Below are 17,668 nucleotides of genomic sequence, written 5' to 3' on the forward strand. Positions count from 1 at the left end.
AATGATACTCTGTTTCTATGAATATAAAAACCAGGAAAATAATCCATGTCCCTAGTAATCTGGATTAATCTTGGTGAGCATCGGTGCTTTGGAAGGTGGCAAGAGAGAACCCCGGCAGAGCTGACTGTGGTTTTGTTTTTGTCTCCATCTGGGCATAAGCTACGTAGTTGTTTGGGTTGGGTGAAACTCAGTAGCACAGCGACTTTTGTACTTGGTTCCTCTGAGGCTGGAAGCAGCCTCACCCTTACTTTCTAATCAAACACAGCCAACTTCAGTATGCAATGATTTTGCCAAACCTTTTGATTGTTTTCTTTGAGACAGTCTGCCCTGTGTAGACTTGCTGGCCCTGTACTCACTATGTAGGGCAGATTACTGACATAAAAATTTATCCCCAGAATGACATACACTTTTTTGAGACTAATATTCTCATTTATGAATAACTGCAGTCTGCCCTACTCTTCAAACCAAGCCCACCTGGGATTTTGTTGGCCTTGTCCCACAAACCGACACTTGGAGCACAGGTCATTCAGTAGAGAGTCAACAAGGATTTGTTAAAATCAAAACAGTAACCATTTAAAAAGCTTTACTAGCACGTGCAAGACCCGAGTTTGATTCCAAATTGAACTTTCTGGTAAAAACGCATCTCCAAACACACTGGGCCTAGAGTGCCATACATTCCTTTTTCTGGAGGGTTTGCTTACATGGAGAGCAACAGTTTTTAACAGAGAAGTAGAGGACAGAGCCAAGGTGACAGTAGAACAAAGTGACTGAAGCTACCCCATGTGGAGGCACAGTGGCCGCTGGGAGAACGGGATGATGCAGATGAGCTGCACCAGGAGAAAACAAGGCGTCTCCATTTGAAAGGTTACAAAAGCAACGTAAGAGGGGACAATGTGACAGGAAAGACGATAAATGGCCGGGAAAAGCAGCTGAGTGAAAACACACAGCGTTTAGAAAGATGAAGGTCAACACTCAGATTCTTCGAGGCCCATGAGCTGCCAACAGAAACAGACAAAAGCTAAGCAAACCGCTGTCTTCATGACTCAGGAGAGTAGCAGCCCTTGAGAACAACCGTGAGCAGCCATCAAGTACATAGAACAAAGCATGACAAGTTAGCTCGTTATGACATTTTATAAGATAAACCTACTCTGTGTGTGTGTGTGTGTGTGTTGTGTGTGTGTGTGTGTGTGTGTATGGTTCAGTGAAGTAATCTAAAAAATGAAAAGATGACCTACATAAAAAAATTCCATAGTACTATTCCTAATTGGAAAGAGAGAGAGAAGAAAATCCAAATGCCCTACAGGAGCGGGGGGGGGGATATGCCTGGATAATAATGTAATTCCAGGATAGCCACAGACCTGAAGCTCATTCTCAGCCAGCCTAGCTGAGCGCAGGGCCTCCAGGTTCAGTGAGAGACCTTCTTAAAAAGATAAAGGGGGAAACAATGCCCACCCTTAAGGCTCAGGGAACATTGCAGGGGAGGGGACAGAAGGGGCGTGAGAGCCAGAGGACCGTAAGCGTGCTGTGAGAGTGTGTCTCCTAGGACTGTTAGAAGCTACACCTGTACCGTCTCACCAAAGTGACTACCCAAACGCGAGCCAAACGCGGACAGCACCAATAGACAGTTCCGGAAACGAGGACAGCACCAATAGACAGGCAGAGCAGACTGGAGTCCCGGAAAGCCCAGTCTGCAACCATACACAGAGAACCATAGGCAACTGGGGAACGGGGGGCTGGAGCTGGAGAAATCATCTTCCCCAGGGAAGAGTGCGACAACTTGATTATCAAGTACCAAACGGTCAGCCCGGAACACACATGTAAGAGTAACGTTATACAGGCTGAGCAGGTTGCACGTGTGTATTTAGGAATATAAGTACATATGTGTGTGTGTAATAACAATGCATATGTACATGTATGTAATAATAATTAATGAAAAAGAAGCCACAGATTTGAGATGGAGCAAGGGGGCGTTATATGGGAAGGTTTGGAGGGAGGAAGGGGAAGGGGAAAAATGATGTGGTTGTAATCTCAAAAAATTGTTTTAAAGTTAAAAAAAAGCAATCATTAGCTTGTTTTGGAAAAGCTATATGCAGTTGAATAGATAAAAATCAAATGAGCTTACTAAAAAGAAAACATGTTTTACTCCATAAAAACAAAAACAAAAACAAAAAACAAAGTGGAGAGGGCAGGCCAGACAGAATGACAGGCAGAAGCACTCTAGTTCAAGACTGCGCACCGGGCTCCACCCCAGACCCGCACAGCAGACAGAGAGGGACGAGCCCGGCTCAAACTTCAGAGGATGCCACGGACGGCACCCCCTGCCCAAGCACAAGTATGTAAGTGTAAATGTAGTTGAGCTCTGTTTCTTTTTAATAAGAGAGAGGAAGAACGTGAGGTTGGGTGGGTAGGAAGGGGAAGGCTCTGGGAGGAGTTGGCAATCCAGGAAAGGACAGGAACAAAAGATACTGTGTGAAATTCTCAAAGACCCAATTAAAATATCCAAGTGGAAATAAGCCGGGGGAGCCATTGAGAAAGACACCTAAAGTCAACACGTGACTTCCACGTCGCACGCGCACACATGAACAAATACCTACCATGGGGCGGGGGAGGGGGGAGGGAGGAGAGGAGAGGGAGAATAGGTAGAAAAGACAGAAAATAGAAAATGCCCCGATACGTTTGAGACTTGCAGGGATAATAAAGGATCTAGGACAACCAAGGTAACTGATGTTTTTGGAAAATGAGATTCTTTACTGCAAACATGTTACATCTATAATAAAAATTATCAAGTTAAAATAAGAAGTAAAGATAGGCTGGAGAGATGGCACAGTGTTTAAGAGCATTCATTGGCTGCTCTTCCAGAGGACCTGGGTTCAATTCCTAGTACTCCCATGGCAGCTCACAGCTGTCTGTAACTCTAGTTCCAGGAGATCTGAGACACTCACACAGATATATACATGTAAGCAAAACGCCAATAAAAATAAACACATAATTTAAGAAATAAAGATAGAAGAACTACATACCAGGGCATTGGGGAAATTGTTTTTTAAGCATATATAACCAATCCGTTTCAGCATTACGATGGCGCTGAAGAAAGCCACTATTATCACACACCCAGTAATTATTCCTACTTTGCCAGACTCTGATGGTCCTGTTGATGAAAAGATAAATGACTTTATTCAAAAGAAATTCAGTGCATGGTCACAAGTGGGGTAACACTCATATTGGTCTCGTGCCAGAAGTTAATGCGGACGAGGCAAAAGTTTGAAAAAAAATTCTATCGCTAGATGCCAAAGAATGGAAGCTAATATAAGTGCTTTTATTTTAAACAAAACATTTTTAGGTTTCAAAATAAAAAGAAAACATAGTTTTGTGTTCTGTAATTGCAACAGAGTAGCTCCTAGCTGTCTGTGGTTCTTGAAATTTCAACAATCAAAACTGGAGCCTGCTTTTTCTGTCACACCGCAAATCCCTGCTTGGCCCAGATGGGAGAGTTGGAGGTTGGAACAGCAGCCTGGAAAACCAATCAGGCCATTCCGAGGCTCGGCCTTGGCCACATCAGGCACCCAGCCTCGGTGCTCTCTCTGCCTGTGAAAGACTTTCCCTAGGCTCTTGTCAAGATTCCTTCTGGAAGACTTCTACCTCTGCGCTGAGAGCAGCAGTTTCCCTAAGTACCACCGTGCCAAGGCGCAGTGCGTCTCCACACGCAGCATTCTCTTCAATTTCCAGAAAGGCTCTGTGTTAGTACGAGCTTGAGGGGAAACAGACATAGGAGAGAAAAGGCACTGAAAATTGATCGTATACTTCAAGTCTTTTAAAGGGTGAGTTAATGAACAGCTAGCTCATTGGTAGTTAGCCCTGACCTCCAAACCCAGGCCCACGAATGGTGGCGAATCCTCAGGCCTAGGCTCAGAGGCACCGCTTTCAGACACACAAAATCTTCCCACGCTTCCTAACCCCCAGGGGTGAGGCCTTGGGTAACACAGGGTTCTGACTCACAGGTGACCCACCTGACTTTCTAAAGAGTCCACAGGGAGAGCAGTGCATCCAATTCAACCCGCACATGGCTGACACATAGTGGTCTAGGAACACACTATGCAAATCGCGCTCAGCAGCGAGCTACGGTAACCCTCCCCACAGGGCGATTTGTCATCAGGCTCAGAGGTCTCCATGACTTAAAGGTTTGTGTCTCGTTTTCCCTTAGTGGCAACGTAAAATGCAACCTCTCTTGGCTTGTGGCCTATTACGCATGTGTTATCATTGTAGATCACCTTCCTAAAAGAGGGTTAGGTCAGCTTATTTTGGGCAGCAGAAATTTGTTATCTTCAAATCTTGGCGTTGGATGCATCTTGTCTTTCTTTTGAAACCCAAGAGGCCTGGGCAGCAAGGACGGTGTTTTGTGACTGCCATTCTCTGCAGCGGACAGGAGAACTTTCTAAGACTGCCAAGGCTAATTCTTCTTGGAGTTCTTCCCTGCTGGTCTCCCATTTGGATTATTTGCGGTGCCTGACAGGGAGCCACCTGGATCCCCGACTTTGTGGCACACTGATGTTCCTCCTACATCCTGTCAGATCTGCTCAAGTCCCCCTGGGGTCCCCATCCCTCCTAATGGCTTTTAAAGACCTAGGTCATCTAGGGCCTCCCTCCGTCTCTGACTTAAACCAGTACTGTTCACCCTCTGCTCACTGAACTCCAAGTCAATGCTTCTCCAGCATCCGATGGGCCATCCTATGGAATTCCCTCTCTGCTATGTCTCCGAGACCCATTTGCTTTGTTCCTATGGTCCTGCCTAAAGAAGCAAGTCGGCAAAACCTAGCTCAACTCAGATTGGCTTACAACTCCGACGTCCAAAATGATTTTCAGTGGAATAAAGATCAGGGTGTTTGCGGATGTCATCGGAGGTCCATTTCCATGTCCCTTTCTGCTCTGGAGAGCCAGTTCTCCATCCCCAGGGACAGCTGACAGGCAACTCCCAGTCTCCTACTGTCCGACCTCTGCTTCCATTGTCACTGTCCTCTGCCTCCTTCCCTTGAAAGGTCCTCGGTGCTCCCAGGAGACCCACGCGGGTGGCCTGGGACAATCTGTCTCTATTTTGAATTTAATAGGAACCACCAAGCCTCTTTGTCCCCAGCAGGTAGCAAGTTAACACATCTACGATCAAGATCCAGATACCTTTATGTTACTGTTACCCCGCCCACCACAGCTCCCCGGGGCCCTCATCCAGGAAGTACTCCCTTTGGCCGTCGGTGGCGGATGCTGTAGGCATGCCACCCACGCCCCTCTACCCATCATGAACTGTGGATGCTTTGGCGCATACTAACAGCTAAGCATGAGTTGCTTTCGAAGGACTGGAGATCACACCGCGCAGGACCACTAGCCACCCCGGTGACTGAGGGTGTGACAAGTCCCTGGGAAGCCCTTGGGAGTGGACTGCTGAGCAGAGGACGCCCACGCGGGCGGCAACCACTAGTCCTTTCTTTGCTGGCCCACACTTGCTCCCTCAGCCCCTTCCTGAGGTTCGTCTACCTCCACACAAACCACAGCTGATCAGGAACTGAAGGGGGGGTGTGCACCGAGACGGCCATCTTTGAAAGGGGGGCTGCTCACCCGGCTCCCACACTTCCTCACCTGACTGCTTGCTTTTTTTTTTTTTAAAAGGACATTTTTAATCATTTGTAATGTTTAACATCAAGTCTTTTAAGAAAGTTCCACTCATAATAGGTGTCACTTTTTATACATATTATGTGTGAATAGTTTTGGACATACATATAATAAATACAAGGCCAGTAGATGATTAGACAGAAACATGGAAATTTGATTAAGTAAGCAATGCGATTAAAATGTTTAAGCTGAGTGAGAACAAAGAGAGCCTATCTCTTGTTACACAGATAATAGGAGCGATGGGTCACTCTGGGTGCAGAGTGTGGAGCGGCCTCTGTGGTCTGGATTTACTCTTTCTTCTCAGATTGCTAACAACTACATTGTGGACCAGTAGAAGTGACATAATAGGGTCTAGCATCAGTTCTATAAATAAACCTATAGATGATCAGGGTAATTGGTCCTTCTCTTTCTTATGGATGAGCTCATGGCAATTTTGAAAAAATAGGAATATTGAACAGTTTCAGACTGCACTTCTATTTCTGAATTTTAAAATCCCCATTCATTCTCTAATGGGAATTCGTGTTCCATTTTATGGTTGTCATACTCCAGGAACATGAAAACGTATTCTAAGCTTTAGTAAAACTACTATGTACAGTCCATAATTTTGTGTACCACTCCACCACCAGTACAACTTAAACAAATACTCTTCTCATCCAACGTCTTTCAGTATGTGATAGAAAAATATCAATCCCAGTCGGGTGTTGATGGCGCACGCCTTTAATCCCAGCACTCGGGAGGCAGAGGCAGGCAGATCCCTGTGAGTTCAAGGCCAGACTGGTCTACAGAGTGACTGACTGCTTGCTTTATTTTCCCCCGTAGTTCTTAGTGTCGTTCTGTTTCTATCTTTAAATATCATTATTTCGTCTCCGGCAGCAGCGGGAGTCCCACAGTGTGAGATTTCTATTTCTGTCACTGCTGCTGTTTGACAAGTGAATAGAGTCCCCTCAGGGTTTTCTAAGAGCCAATTGATGGATATAGGGATTAACAAGGGGGAGGATTCCTCATGATACCTTTGGGCTAGAATCCTCCCGTGGCTGTTATGCTAAGAGTACGCACTGGCCTCAGCTGTCCATCAAGGGACAGCTGGTTCTGCTGGCTAAGAGTGGCTCGGATGGCAGCAGGACAGGGGAGGCGTCACAGTATCTGAATCTGTGTAATTGCCAGACAAGAAAACACATCTGTTTGGACAGTTGTAGTTCCCTGCCCTTTAACTGTCTCAGTTAGTGACGGAAGGGAGGCGGACGACACGTAAAACAATGTGTTAACATCGGATAATGTTGGGATGAACCCACAGCAAGCTATTGCGAGACCAAGTCTTGGCAGGTGGAGCGTGGGGTGGGGTGAGGGGAGAGTCGGTCACCTTCCAGAGAATGGCCAGCTGCTGGGTTAGCCACTCAGGGTCACAGTAAACCTTCCTCTGTTGTTTGCTAATTTGAATTTATTTTTTTATTACGTGTGTGTGTGTGTGTGTGTGTGTGTGTGCGCGCGCGCACGCGCGCGTTGTGTGTGTGTGTCTAGGCACAGAGCTTCAAACCTCATGAAATTCCCCGAGTGAGACCTGCTGTTTTTAACAAGCACCATTTGGGGTCTGCTATGGTTGCAAAGTCCCCTGTGTAGTTAGTGCCCACTGAGAAGGTACAGGGGGCGGTAGGAGGAGCTTGGGTCACAAGGCTCTGCCCTTATGCGTGGAGTAATGCTGTCATTATGGGAATGGATAAGATACTGCAAATGTGACTTCGGCATAAACCACCTTGCTACATGTCCTCCAAGGCCTGTGACATCTCCTACGAGCTATGGTTCTGAAAGGAAGCTTTCCTATTTTGGATCCTTCCCCCCCTAAGATTTATTTATTTATACATGCTCTATCTGCATGAATGACTTAATGCCTACATAAAGGGCATCAGATCCCACTATGAATGGTTGTAGGCCACCATGTGGTTGCTGGGAATTGAACTCAGGACCTCTGGAAGAGCAGCCAGTGCTCTTAACTGCTGAGCCATCTCTCCAGCCCCCTAAATGCCTCTTCTTTATTTAAAGTTATCCACTTGGGTTATTTCATTTTTAACAGCAGAAAAAAAAAAAGGCTAAGGCAGCAACCACCTAAGTTTATGCCAATGAAGCGATGCCCGGAGGGCAGGGAGACAGCTTCAGGATGAGGGCTGATTTGTACTTTAGGACATTAAGTCTCATGCTGTGGCTGATGACTTAGGCCCAGCTAAAGCCCCGGAACATGACTCGCCGCTCTCCAGTGTTCGGACCCTTCCATCCCTGTCCCATGAACCCTCCTCACTAGACTCATGTAGAACCTTTATCCCAAACAGTCTCCTAAGTCTCCTGGGTTCTGGGAGGCACTGCATCAAATTATTGGATCTGAGAGGAATTTGGGGGAGGTCTTGGTTTTGTAGCCGTGTTGGACAGGAGTCCCTGTGGTCTGAAGTCCTTGACCTTGTGGCTAGCGTCTAAAGTGGGGGACAATCTATGGAAACAGGTCCAAACTCGAGTATTGCCTGTCTCAGAGTTAAGAGGTCTGGCGTCAGACACAGATGGTGTTAGTGGTTGTGTAGGACCTATATGCTACAGAGAGTGAAACACCACTTCCGGTAAAGGTTGACCTTTTACCTTTAGTATCAACCTGTGTATCTTTCTGCTTGCAGAAACACTGGACGGTGAGGTCCCACCGCTATGGACCACCCTAGTGCCAGGCCCTAGGTAGTGCAGCTTGCTGAATCCCCCAAAGAGCTAAGTCATTTGTAACAGTTACATTGGCAACATTGTGGCAGACTGGCCTCACAGAAGAAATGGAAGGGGACAGGATTTGCTTTGGCTCACCATGTCGGAGTCTGTCCATCCTGACAGGGAAGGAGGTGCGGAGGAGCTCACTCGGTGGCAGGAGTGTGTACTGGAAGCTGTTCAAGCGGTGGGCGAGGGCGCAGAGAATGTGCCGCACAGCAGGGCCGTCGAGGCTAGCCCCATGCCCGGTTACCCACTTTGGTCAGTTGGGTCCAACCTCCCAGAGCTTCCAGAAAGACTCAGAAATCAAGCCATCAGCTGGAGGTCAAGGGCTCCAATCATGAGCCCATCCATGGGGACATTTTCCATTCAAGCCATCTCTCCAGTCCCTTGCAAAAGCAATCTTAATTTCACTCTGATGCACCACGGCGTTTAGGAGCCCGTCTTTGGGGCTGAAGAATTTACAGAGCCATCTCTGAGGGGGATTTTCAGGGCCTTCTTCTTTCAATTAGACACCTGAAGAACTAGTAACTGTCCAAGAAAATAGGGAAGGTGACTAAACTCAGCTGCTCTCCTTTCCACGTCTTCTTTTTGGGGGGCAGGGTCTTGCTATATGACTCAGGCTGGCTTGAAACTCACTACGCAGCACAGGATGGCTTCAAACTTATCATCTTGCCTCACCTCCGGAAGGCTAGAGTATAGGCATGCACCACCACACCCCATGCTCCCTGCCAGTGCTCCGGACAGGTGCTCCTTCGTCCTGGCCACTCAGCTTCTCAGATAGAGAAAGGTTGGGGTGACAGTATTAGCCTGGAGAAGGCCCCTTCCCTCTACATGCAGAACCAATATTGCAGGACTCACACCCCAGGGCCCGGTTTCCCTCCTGCACCTTCTCAGGCTTCTAATGTCAGGACGTGAAGCAGTTTCGAGACTTCTAGCACTAGGCACAAACAATGCCCAAAGGGCACACGGTGCTGAATCGAACCCAGATTTCCTTACATGAAAGTGCTACAGGGATCTAACCTTCTCAGGCAGATACTGGTTATTCTTACGGCAGGACAGACACTAGAGACGGACCAATAGGAACAGTGACACGATGTGCATTTATTGGGAGAAGTACATTCAGCACACTAGAACTTGAGTTGGTTTTTTTTTTTTTTCCTTTCCTTTCATTCAACAGGTTTTCCATCAAAATAAAAGTGCAAATTTTAAAAACCTAACCATACCTGATTCCTGGTCAGGCTGAAGGACGGTGCATTTAAAGGGAGACTTTATAGTGTTTTTCGGGTTTTCAGCTTCAAAATAAACAGATACACAGTAGTTTGTCTTTGGAAGTAAGTCTCGAAGGACATAGGTGACGTTCCCAGTGATGTTCTTCATTTTGGGCTTGTGCTGTAAAAAGAGACACAGGCACATAGACACACACACACACACACACACACGAGAGAGAGAGAGAGAGAGAGAGAGAGAGAGAGAGAGAGATCAGTTAAGGCCTTGGTTTAAAAACATCGTAGGATTAACTAGTGAAAAGGATTCTAAGTCTCTAGAAGCAAGCAATTTCCACCAACCCACATGTCTACACACAATGCACATATTTTCTAAAACCATGGCATCTGGCTTATCAGCTCCATTTTACGGATGAGAAGAAAAAGCCCTAAAGCGAATGAAGGTTTCCATGACGTCATTTCTACAATATCATCGTTTTCCCCTAGCCTCACCTCTACCCTACATAATGACTGTAAAAAGTCTCATTTTGCGCTCTCAGCAGCAATTTCCTAAGCTGGGACTTCTAGCCACACGAGCTCTCCGGTAAGCCCGCATCCCTAGCAGCCTCTCTTTTCCAGACAAAGAGGCAGACAGCTCAACAAACCGCAGCTCAAGCGTGGAGGGAAGAATTGGAGGAGGAGAGTGGGGCCGGGGTGGTCTCGGTGCAGCAGCAAAGCTGGCGCCTCCCAGAGGACGGGCAGGAAACAGGCCTCCGGGACGCTGAGCACGCCCGGGGCAGTAGCGGACGGTTTCGGCGGGCAAAGGCTCCAGTCAAGCAGCTGACTCTGTTTCTGTTTGCATGTGGCTTGAGTGCATCCTCCAGAGGTTCCTATGTTGAAATGGAATCCTCTCTGCGGGCTGAACCCGAGTGACAGGAATGTTTAGAGGCGTGGCCTCTGTGGGCTGAACCTGAGTGACAATGAGTGTTTAGAGGCGTGGTCTTTGTGGGCTGAACCCTGAATGACAATGGTGTTTAGAGGCGTGGTCTTTGTGGGCTGAACCCTGAATGACAATAGTGTTTAGAGGCGTGGCCTTTGTGGGCTGAACCTGAGTGACAATGGTGTTTAGAGGCGTGGCCTTTGTGGGCTGAACCTGAGTGACAATGGTGTTTAGAGGCGTGGCCTTTGGGATGTGATTAGGATTAGTTTGGGTCCTTGGAGTAGAGCCCCATGACTAAACCCTGGTGGTTCAATAAGAAAACCACCCCTGGTCACACACATGAATGCTCCCTGTTCTCGTCACGTGATACGCTGTGTTGTCTCAGGACTGACTGAGTGGGAGGGCCACCAAAAAACATCATCTCTCAACCTTGACTCCAAAAGCAAGAGTCAAACCTCCTTCTCGATAGAGCGTGTCGCCACAGGTGTTTCCTTACAGTAACAGCAATCTCTGCTGCGGTACTCCACTCCGTCTCTGCGCCCAGCCAAGGGCACCTTTTCCATGCTCCTGAAATGCCACTAACTCTAGGACGTCCCACTGAGAGTCCACTAATGCTCCCCTTCTCCAAGGCATTGCGCCAGCGTTGGACATGTTGTCACTTCTCCAATCTTAGAAAGCCCCTCCCTCACGCTCACCTTCTATAGCTCTGCTACAGGTTGCTCTTTCCCTTTAAAAGAAAGGCTGTGGAGGAGAGCCAGCCCCGTGATGCTTTTCTGGAGCCTGTTCCAACCAGGGTCTGCCCCACAACTCACTCTGACCGAAGGACTCTCCCTTTAACTCAGGACGCAGGTCCTGCAGTGTCTGTCATGGTCTCCCTCTGAACACCACACTGGCAGTGAACATTTCCTGACTGAGCTGCACCCAGAGCCCTCATTATATCAGGACTGTAACACACTGCAGCCGTAACCCTTCTCTTTTCTCTCTCTCCCACACCGCAGAGTTCATTTATAAAAACGCACGCCACACTGGAAGATCACATCACCAGCTGGTCCAGGCTACTCCCACCTGTGGCCTGGGTTACACCAACGGCCTCTTTCATTTCATGACTTAAAGGCTGATTTTCTTTAATAAAGAAGAGGCCTGCGGCCTATGGTTTTCATCCTCCCGTGTAGAGAGAAGTCTTCCCGCCAGCCTAGTTCTAGATCCGCATCAGTCCCAAATAAACACACAGGAGGCTATATTAATTATGAAGCTGTTGGCAGTTTGTTTGTTTTCTTACTGGCTATCTCTAACTTAAGTATTTACTCCATAATTGTTAATCTAAGTATTTCTCTTACCGGAGAAAGGGTCTGGACTTCTTACCTCTATGGCGGCTACATAGTGACTCCCTGTGTTTCTCCTTCCCAGAATCCTGCTCGACTCCTAGTCCCACCTCTCTTACTTCCCTATTGGCCAACAGTGCTTTATTCAACAACCAATAAAAGACAGATTTACAGAAAGGCATCTCCCATCACTCTTGTGCTGTTATTATCCCAGTAGACACACCTCACTTGTGAAACAGTCTAAAATGCTGCAGCTCACGGTACAGACATGAAGAAGCATGGCTGAAATGTGACGGGAGATGATACAACTTCTCTCCCCATTTCTGCCTCCCCGTCTCTGTGTCCACCTGTCTCTGCAGAGTTGGGTGTTGGACCTGGTAGAAAGCGATTCTACCACTGAGCTACCTCCTCCAATGCGGTGCAGCAAGCCCCGCCCCCTGGCTCTACACAGTTCTTGGGAAGACTGAAGGATATCCACAGCCAGCTGGGCATTGTTTAGATCTGAGCACGAAGAACCACTTACCAGCTTGACGCTCTGACCCGCCTGTTCTTTGATGACAAGCGACCTATAGACTAGCATATTCCATATGCTCTCCCTGAATAGCTTGGGAGTGACGGGTGGAAATTTCATTGTCACATTTATGTGATCTGTAAAGCCGACAACCCCGAATTCTGGCGGCTCAAGTCTAGCTGCGTGGGAAACAGGGTGAGAAGTGAATGCAGTTAGTCCTTAGATATGTAACTATCACCCCTCCTGTTGTCAGACACAATGTCATTCCTTAGATGTGTAACTATCACCCCTCCTGTTGTCAGACACAATGTCATTTCTTAGATGTGTAACTATCACCCCTCCTGTTGTCAGACACAATGTCATTCCTTAGATGTGTAACTATCACCCCTCCTTGTCAGACACAATGTCATTCCTTAGATGTGTAACTATCACCCCTCCTGTTGTCAGACACAATGTCATTCCTTAGATGTGTAACTATCACCCCTCCTGTTGTCAGACACAATGTCATTCCTTAGATGTGTAACTATCACCCCTCCTTGTCAGACACAATGTCATTCCTTAGATGTGTAACTATCACCCCTCCTGTTGTCAGACACAATGTCATTCCTTAGATGTGTAACTATCACCCCTCCTTGTCAGACACAATGTCATTCCTTAGATGTGTAACTATCACCCCTCCTGTTGTCAGACACAATGTCATTTCTTAGATGTGTAACTACCACACCTCCTGTTGTCAGACACAATGTCATTTCTTTTAAAGAAAGGCTAATACTGTGTGAATGGGCTTCTAGTTCTAGCCGTACAGCATCGTTTGGATTTGCTGGTGTAAAACAGAGAATAAGACAGTGAGATGACTCAATAGCACTATAGACAGATGCGAGACTGACGCCAACAGAGTCCCAATTCTCAACCTGTGTCCTAGATACAAAATTAAAATGTTTTCATAATTCAACATGCATACAGGATGATAATACACAATTGTAAAGCTGGGTGGTGGAGGCACACGCCTTTAGTCCCAGCACTTGGGAGGCAGAGGTGGGTGGACCTCTGTGAGTTTGAAGCCAGCCTGGTCTACAAAGCTACACAAAGAAACCCTGTCTCAAAAAACCAATATGTACACACACATTTGTAGAAAACAAGGTGGTAATTTTCTTTGAGTACAATCAACTTTCTTTTTACAATGTATGTACATGAATATACACATAGTCACAAGTATTAACTGGGCATATAAATTCTATACACGCCCATGCATGTTCACAAACACACACACTGAAACTAAGTCCCTCTAACCCACAATGTTTTTTTTCTTATAATTTCACTAAACTGCTTAAAAAAAAACAACCCCCCCAAAAACAACCCAGGTTGTTCCTACACAGCCCAGGCCGGCCTTGAACTCACAATTCTCTACCTCTGGTTCTTCAGTACTGACTCACTTAACTATAGTTCATAAACATTTTAATACATACTTATCTACCTCAAGGGTTAGAAAACCATGTCTCATGGGTTAGACTTTGGCACAACCTACAATTTCAGATTTTTTTCTTTTGGATGATTTTGCTTGTTTTTTTAGGGATCTCAAAGGAAAACACCAAGAATAACCCAGGACAGAGACTGTGTGACTCACAAAGTCTAAAATGTTCTTCCCTGGCCTTTGTGAGTATCTCTGACCCCCCAAACTCACGTCACAATTTTCCAGGTTGAATTTAAATCCTTGTATTCTAGACCCCCAACTGGTTAACTATTTTGAACAAACAGATTATCCTTACTATTTATGAAAAGAATCAATGTGTCATACAGTGTTCTTGGAGCTACAGTTTTATATTTGTCCTTAGCTATTTCTCTCTTTCCCCCGGCCCCTCTCCCTTTCCCCCCGACTTTTTTTTTTCCCTTGGAGACAGGATTTCTCTGTTTAACAGTTCTAGGGTTCCTGGACCAGGCTGGCTTTGAACTTAAAGAGATCCACCTGCCTCTATCTCCTGAGTTCTTGGATTAAAGGCGTGCACCACCACCCTGTTCTTTTTCCTTTTAAAAGTTTTTTTTTTTAATTTTAAATTATGTGTATGTGTGTATGTTTGTGGGGAATGTGCATGTAAGTGCAGTTTCCTTTATAAGCCAGAAGAGGGCAGAAGATCCCCGAAACTGTAGTTGTATAGGTGGTGTGAGCCTCCCTGTGGATGCTGGGAACTGAACTCAGTAGCTCTGCAGGAACACTATGTTCTCTTAATTGCAGAACCAACTCTCCAATCCTCTTGGTCATTTCTCTACAACAAATTATTAATGAGGAATTCTCGGCTAGAGTGGTCACATGTTAAAGGTTTTTTTATTTCATTTATTCCTCCATATTTGATAGAACCACATCTACTATTTTAAGGTGGCTTTTGTTTGTTTGTTTGGTTGGTTGGTTTTGGTTTTTTGAGACAGGGTTCCTCTGTAACTTTGGAGCCTATCCTGGAACTCACTCAGTAGACCAGGCTGGCCTTGAACTCATAGAAATCTTCCTGTCTCTGCCTCCTGAGTGCTGTAAAGGTGTGAGCCACCACTGTCCGGCTCTTAAGGTTTTTTAAAGGGTTTTATTTCCCTTATTTATGTGTATGCATGCATATATGTGTGGGCACATGTATTACATACAGCACACATGTGGAGGTCAGAGGACAACTTTTGGAAACTGGCTCTCTCTGTGTGGGTTTTTTTTTTTTTTTTTTTTTTTTTGGTTTTTTGAGACAGGGTTTCTCTGTCCTGGAACTAGCTCTGTAGACCAGGCTAGTCTCGAACTCACAGAGATCTGCCTGCCTCTGCCTCCCGAGTGCTGGGATTAAAGGTGTGCACCACCAACGCCCGGCTTCTGTGTGGGTTCTTGAAGTTGACCAGGTCACTGGGTCTGGTGACAAGTGCCTCATTTAACACTGAGTCATCTTGCTGGCTTATTTATTTATAATGTAAACGGCCAGATCTGTTCAGAAGAACCATGCCAAAGGATGATGTCTGTCTTGTTTTTCTACTCGTGGGGGTTTTGTTTTGCTTGTTTGTTTGACATAGGTTCATACTGTACAGCCTTGACACTGAGCCATCTTGATGGCTTATTTATTTATTTATTTATTCATTTTTAATGTACATGGCCAGATCCGTTCAGAAGAACCATGTCAAAGCATGATGTCTGTTTTGCTTTTCTACTCCTGGGGTTTTTGTTTTGCTTGTTTGTTTGTTTGTTTGACATAGAGTCATACTGTACAGCCTTGGCTGGCTTCTTACATTCCAGGGAGCCTCGGGCGACCTCAACCCTGCAGTAGGTCCTCGTGTCTTGGGCTCACAGGGGCTGGGATTACAGTGACCTTAGGCTGTAATGCCTCTCTCACAGTGGTGCATGACTGTAACCCCGGTTATCATTTGGATCGTGGGAAAAAATACTCATTCCTTTAATATCAGTTCCTTGCCATGATCTATAGATTCTTCTTCAGCTTGTTTTCTGTGAGCCTATGCACAGATATCAATGTTGACTCAAAGCCTGCACACTACTGCCGTGACCTTGAGAGATCTGAATCATGCATGGGTCATGGCTCGGCCACCATTATAACTTTGCCAAGGTGTGTCTGTGTGCACACTTGGTCAGTAACAGCATGCCAAAGCCAAATCACTGCTTGGGAACCAGTTTTAAATTTAGAAACTGAGAAAGTAATGGTACTGTAACTTGGGGGCAGCCTTCAGACACAGGCACAGAGAGGAAGGGTTCACCCCACTCTTGGGCTCCACTCACCCTGTGAACTGAGGGCCCTCGCTGTTTATACAGGCAGCTTTATTGGGTTACAATCTCAGGCAGGCTGTGATGGTCAGGAAGACAATGGCCTAAACTGATGTGACAGCTTAGGAAGGACTGTACAAATCCTCCTCCCCACTTCCTGTCAAGTATCCCTCACTTCCTGTTAGGCTCCTCCCCACTTCCTGTCAGGTTCTTTCCCCACTTCCTGGCAGGCTGTAAAGAGAGCAGGAAAACAGCTGCAATTACTGCAGGAAACCTGCACAATAATCTGAGAGGTCCAGGTCATGGATCCACTTTTCAGATCAGAAAGGTGAGGCTCTGAGCAACACAAGGCAGGGCCAGGAGGAGTCAGCCCAGCTCTCAAGCCAAACACTTTTGCTGACCTTCCTCCTTCGTGGCCAACCACCGTTGAGACACGGGACCCACTCACTGTCGAAAGGCGTAGAAACCCACTCACTGTCTGTGGCCGTGATCTCGAAGCTGTCACAGAGGCTCTGCATGGAGTCTCCTCTGTAAATTACAACGATGGGGACATAGTTCTCATTTCTGTATCCCCACTCATCTGTCACGTCGCAAGAGGATTCCGTGATATTTGTACAGTTCTCCAAAGCCTTCGGGTCTTCCAGTTTGCTTTGGGGTGGGAGGGGGGACAGGGAAGAGGAAAAGCTGAGCACGTGCAGTCTCCATCTTCTGCGCCTCATGCATTTCCTTCAGGGCTCTGCCTAGACAGCCACACCTACTTTATTTTAAAACGGACAGGCTCAACTCTCCCTGTCCCCACACTCTTCATCTCTTCTGGATTCCGCCCCCCCCCAAGGGTTCGTTCCCACTGCTACATTACACCTTTATTTGCTTAATGACGTCCCCAGCTTCTTTCTGAGTGTCTGTGTCTAGAGGGAAGGGTTTTTATTTCATGGATACAATCTACTGCATGTGTGAGCGAATGAGTGAATGAGTGAGTGAATGAATGAATGAATGAATGAATGAATGAATGAACACACTCTGGGCTTGGACTTTCCTGGCCTAAGCCAGGACCTCCCTCACTCTCGAGGAAAATCATGACTGCTTTCCTGAGACCTCCGTCTCTGCCTGGAGGCCATACAGCTCGGTCTTAAGTCAGAGCTGTGTTAGTTTAGGGACAGCATGGACATCTGATCCACCGAGCTTGGGGTAAGAAAGGGAAAGTGCTGGTTAGCTGTGACTGTCAGCTTAACGCAAGGTGGGGAAGGCAGTGGCTGAGTTTGCCTGCGGACACATCTGTAGGCGACTGTCCTGATTGTTGACTGAGGTTGGAAGATGCACCCCGAAGGAGGGTGACCCTGCTTCCTGGACTGGGTGTTGGACTGTATGAGTAGAGCATGCTAGCTGGGTGATTAGCTTAAGCCATGCCTTTGTCCTCCCTCTAATCAGGACTGTGACGTGGCACTTGACGTCCCTGCCTTGACTTCCCTCAGTGATGGATGGTACCCTGGGATTGTAATCCAAGCAAATCCCGCAAATCCCGCAAAACCCGCAAATCCCTTTCTTCTCCAAGTCCCCTTTGGCCAG

The 17,668-nt window shown here is 46.7% G+C and overlaps 1 protein-coding gene across 2 annotated transcripts in view; it reads right to left on the minus strand.

Annotated features, from left to right (window-relative positions):
• Ifnar2 (interferon alpha and beta receptor subunit 2) overlaps positions 1–17,668 on the minus strand; it is a 35,291-nt gene that overhangs the window by 3,125 nt on the left and 14,498 nt on the right. For both annotated transcript variants that reach the window (XM_040750495.1, XM_040750496.1), the window contains exons 5-8: positions 16,578–16,750; positions 12,379–12,545; positions 9,615–9,780; positions 3,021–3,148 (exon numbers count right to left, since the gene is read on the minus strand). In XM_040750495.1, coding sequence (XP_040606429.1) covers positions 3,021–3,148; positions 9,615–9,780; positions 12,379–12,545; positions 16,578–16,750 — 634 coding nt within the window. The remainder of the gene's footprint in view (positions 1–3,020; positions 3,149–9,614; positions 9,781–12,378; positions 12,546–16,577; positions 16,751–17,668) is intronic.

Source organism: Mesocricetus auratus, unplaced genomic scaffold (genome assembly GCF_017639785.1).
Source record: "Mesocricetus auratus isolate SY011 unplaced genomic scaffold, BCM_Maur_2.0 Super-Scaffold_100008, whole genome shotgun sequence".
Taxonomy (NCBI): domain Eukaryota; kingdom Metazoa; phylum Chordata; class Mammalia; order Rodentia; family Cricetidae; genus Mesocricetus; species Mesocricetus auratus.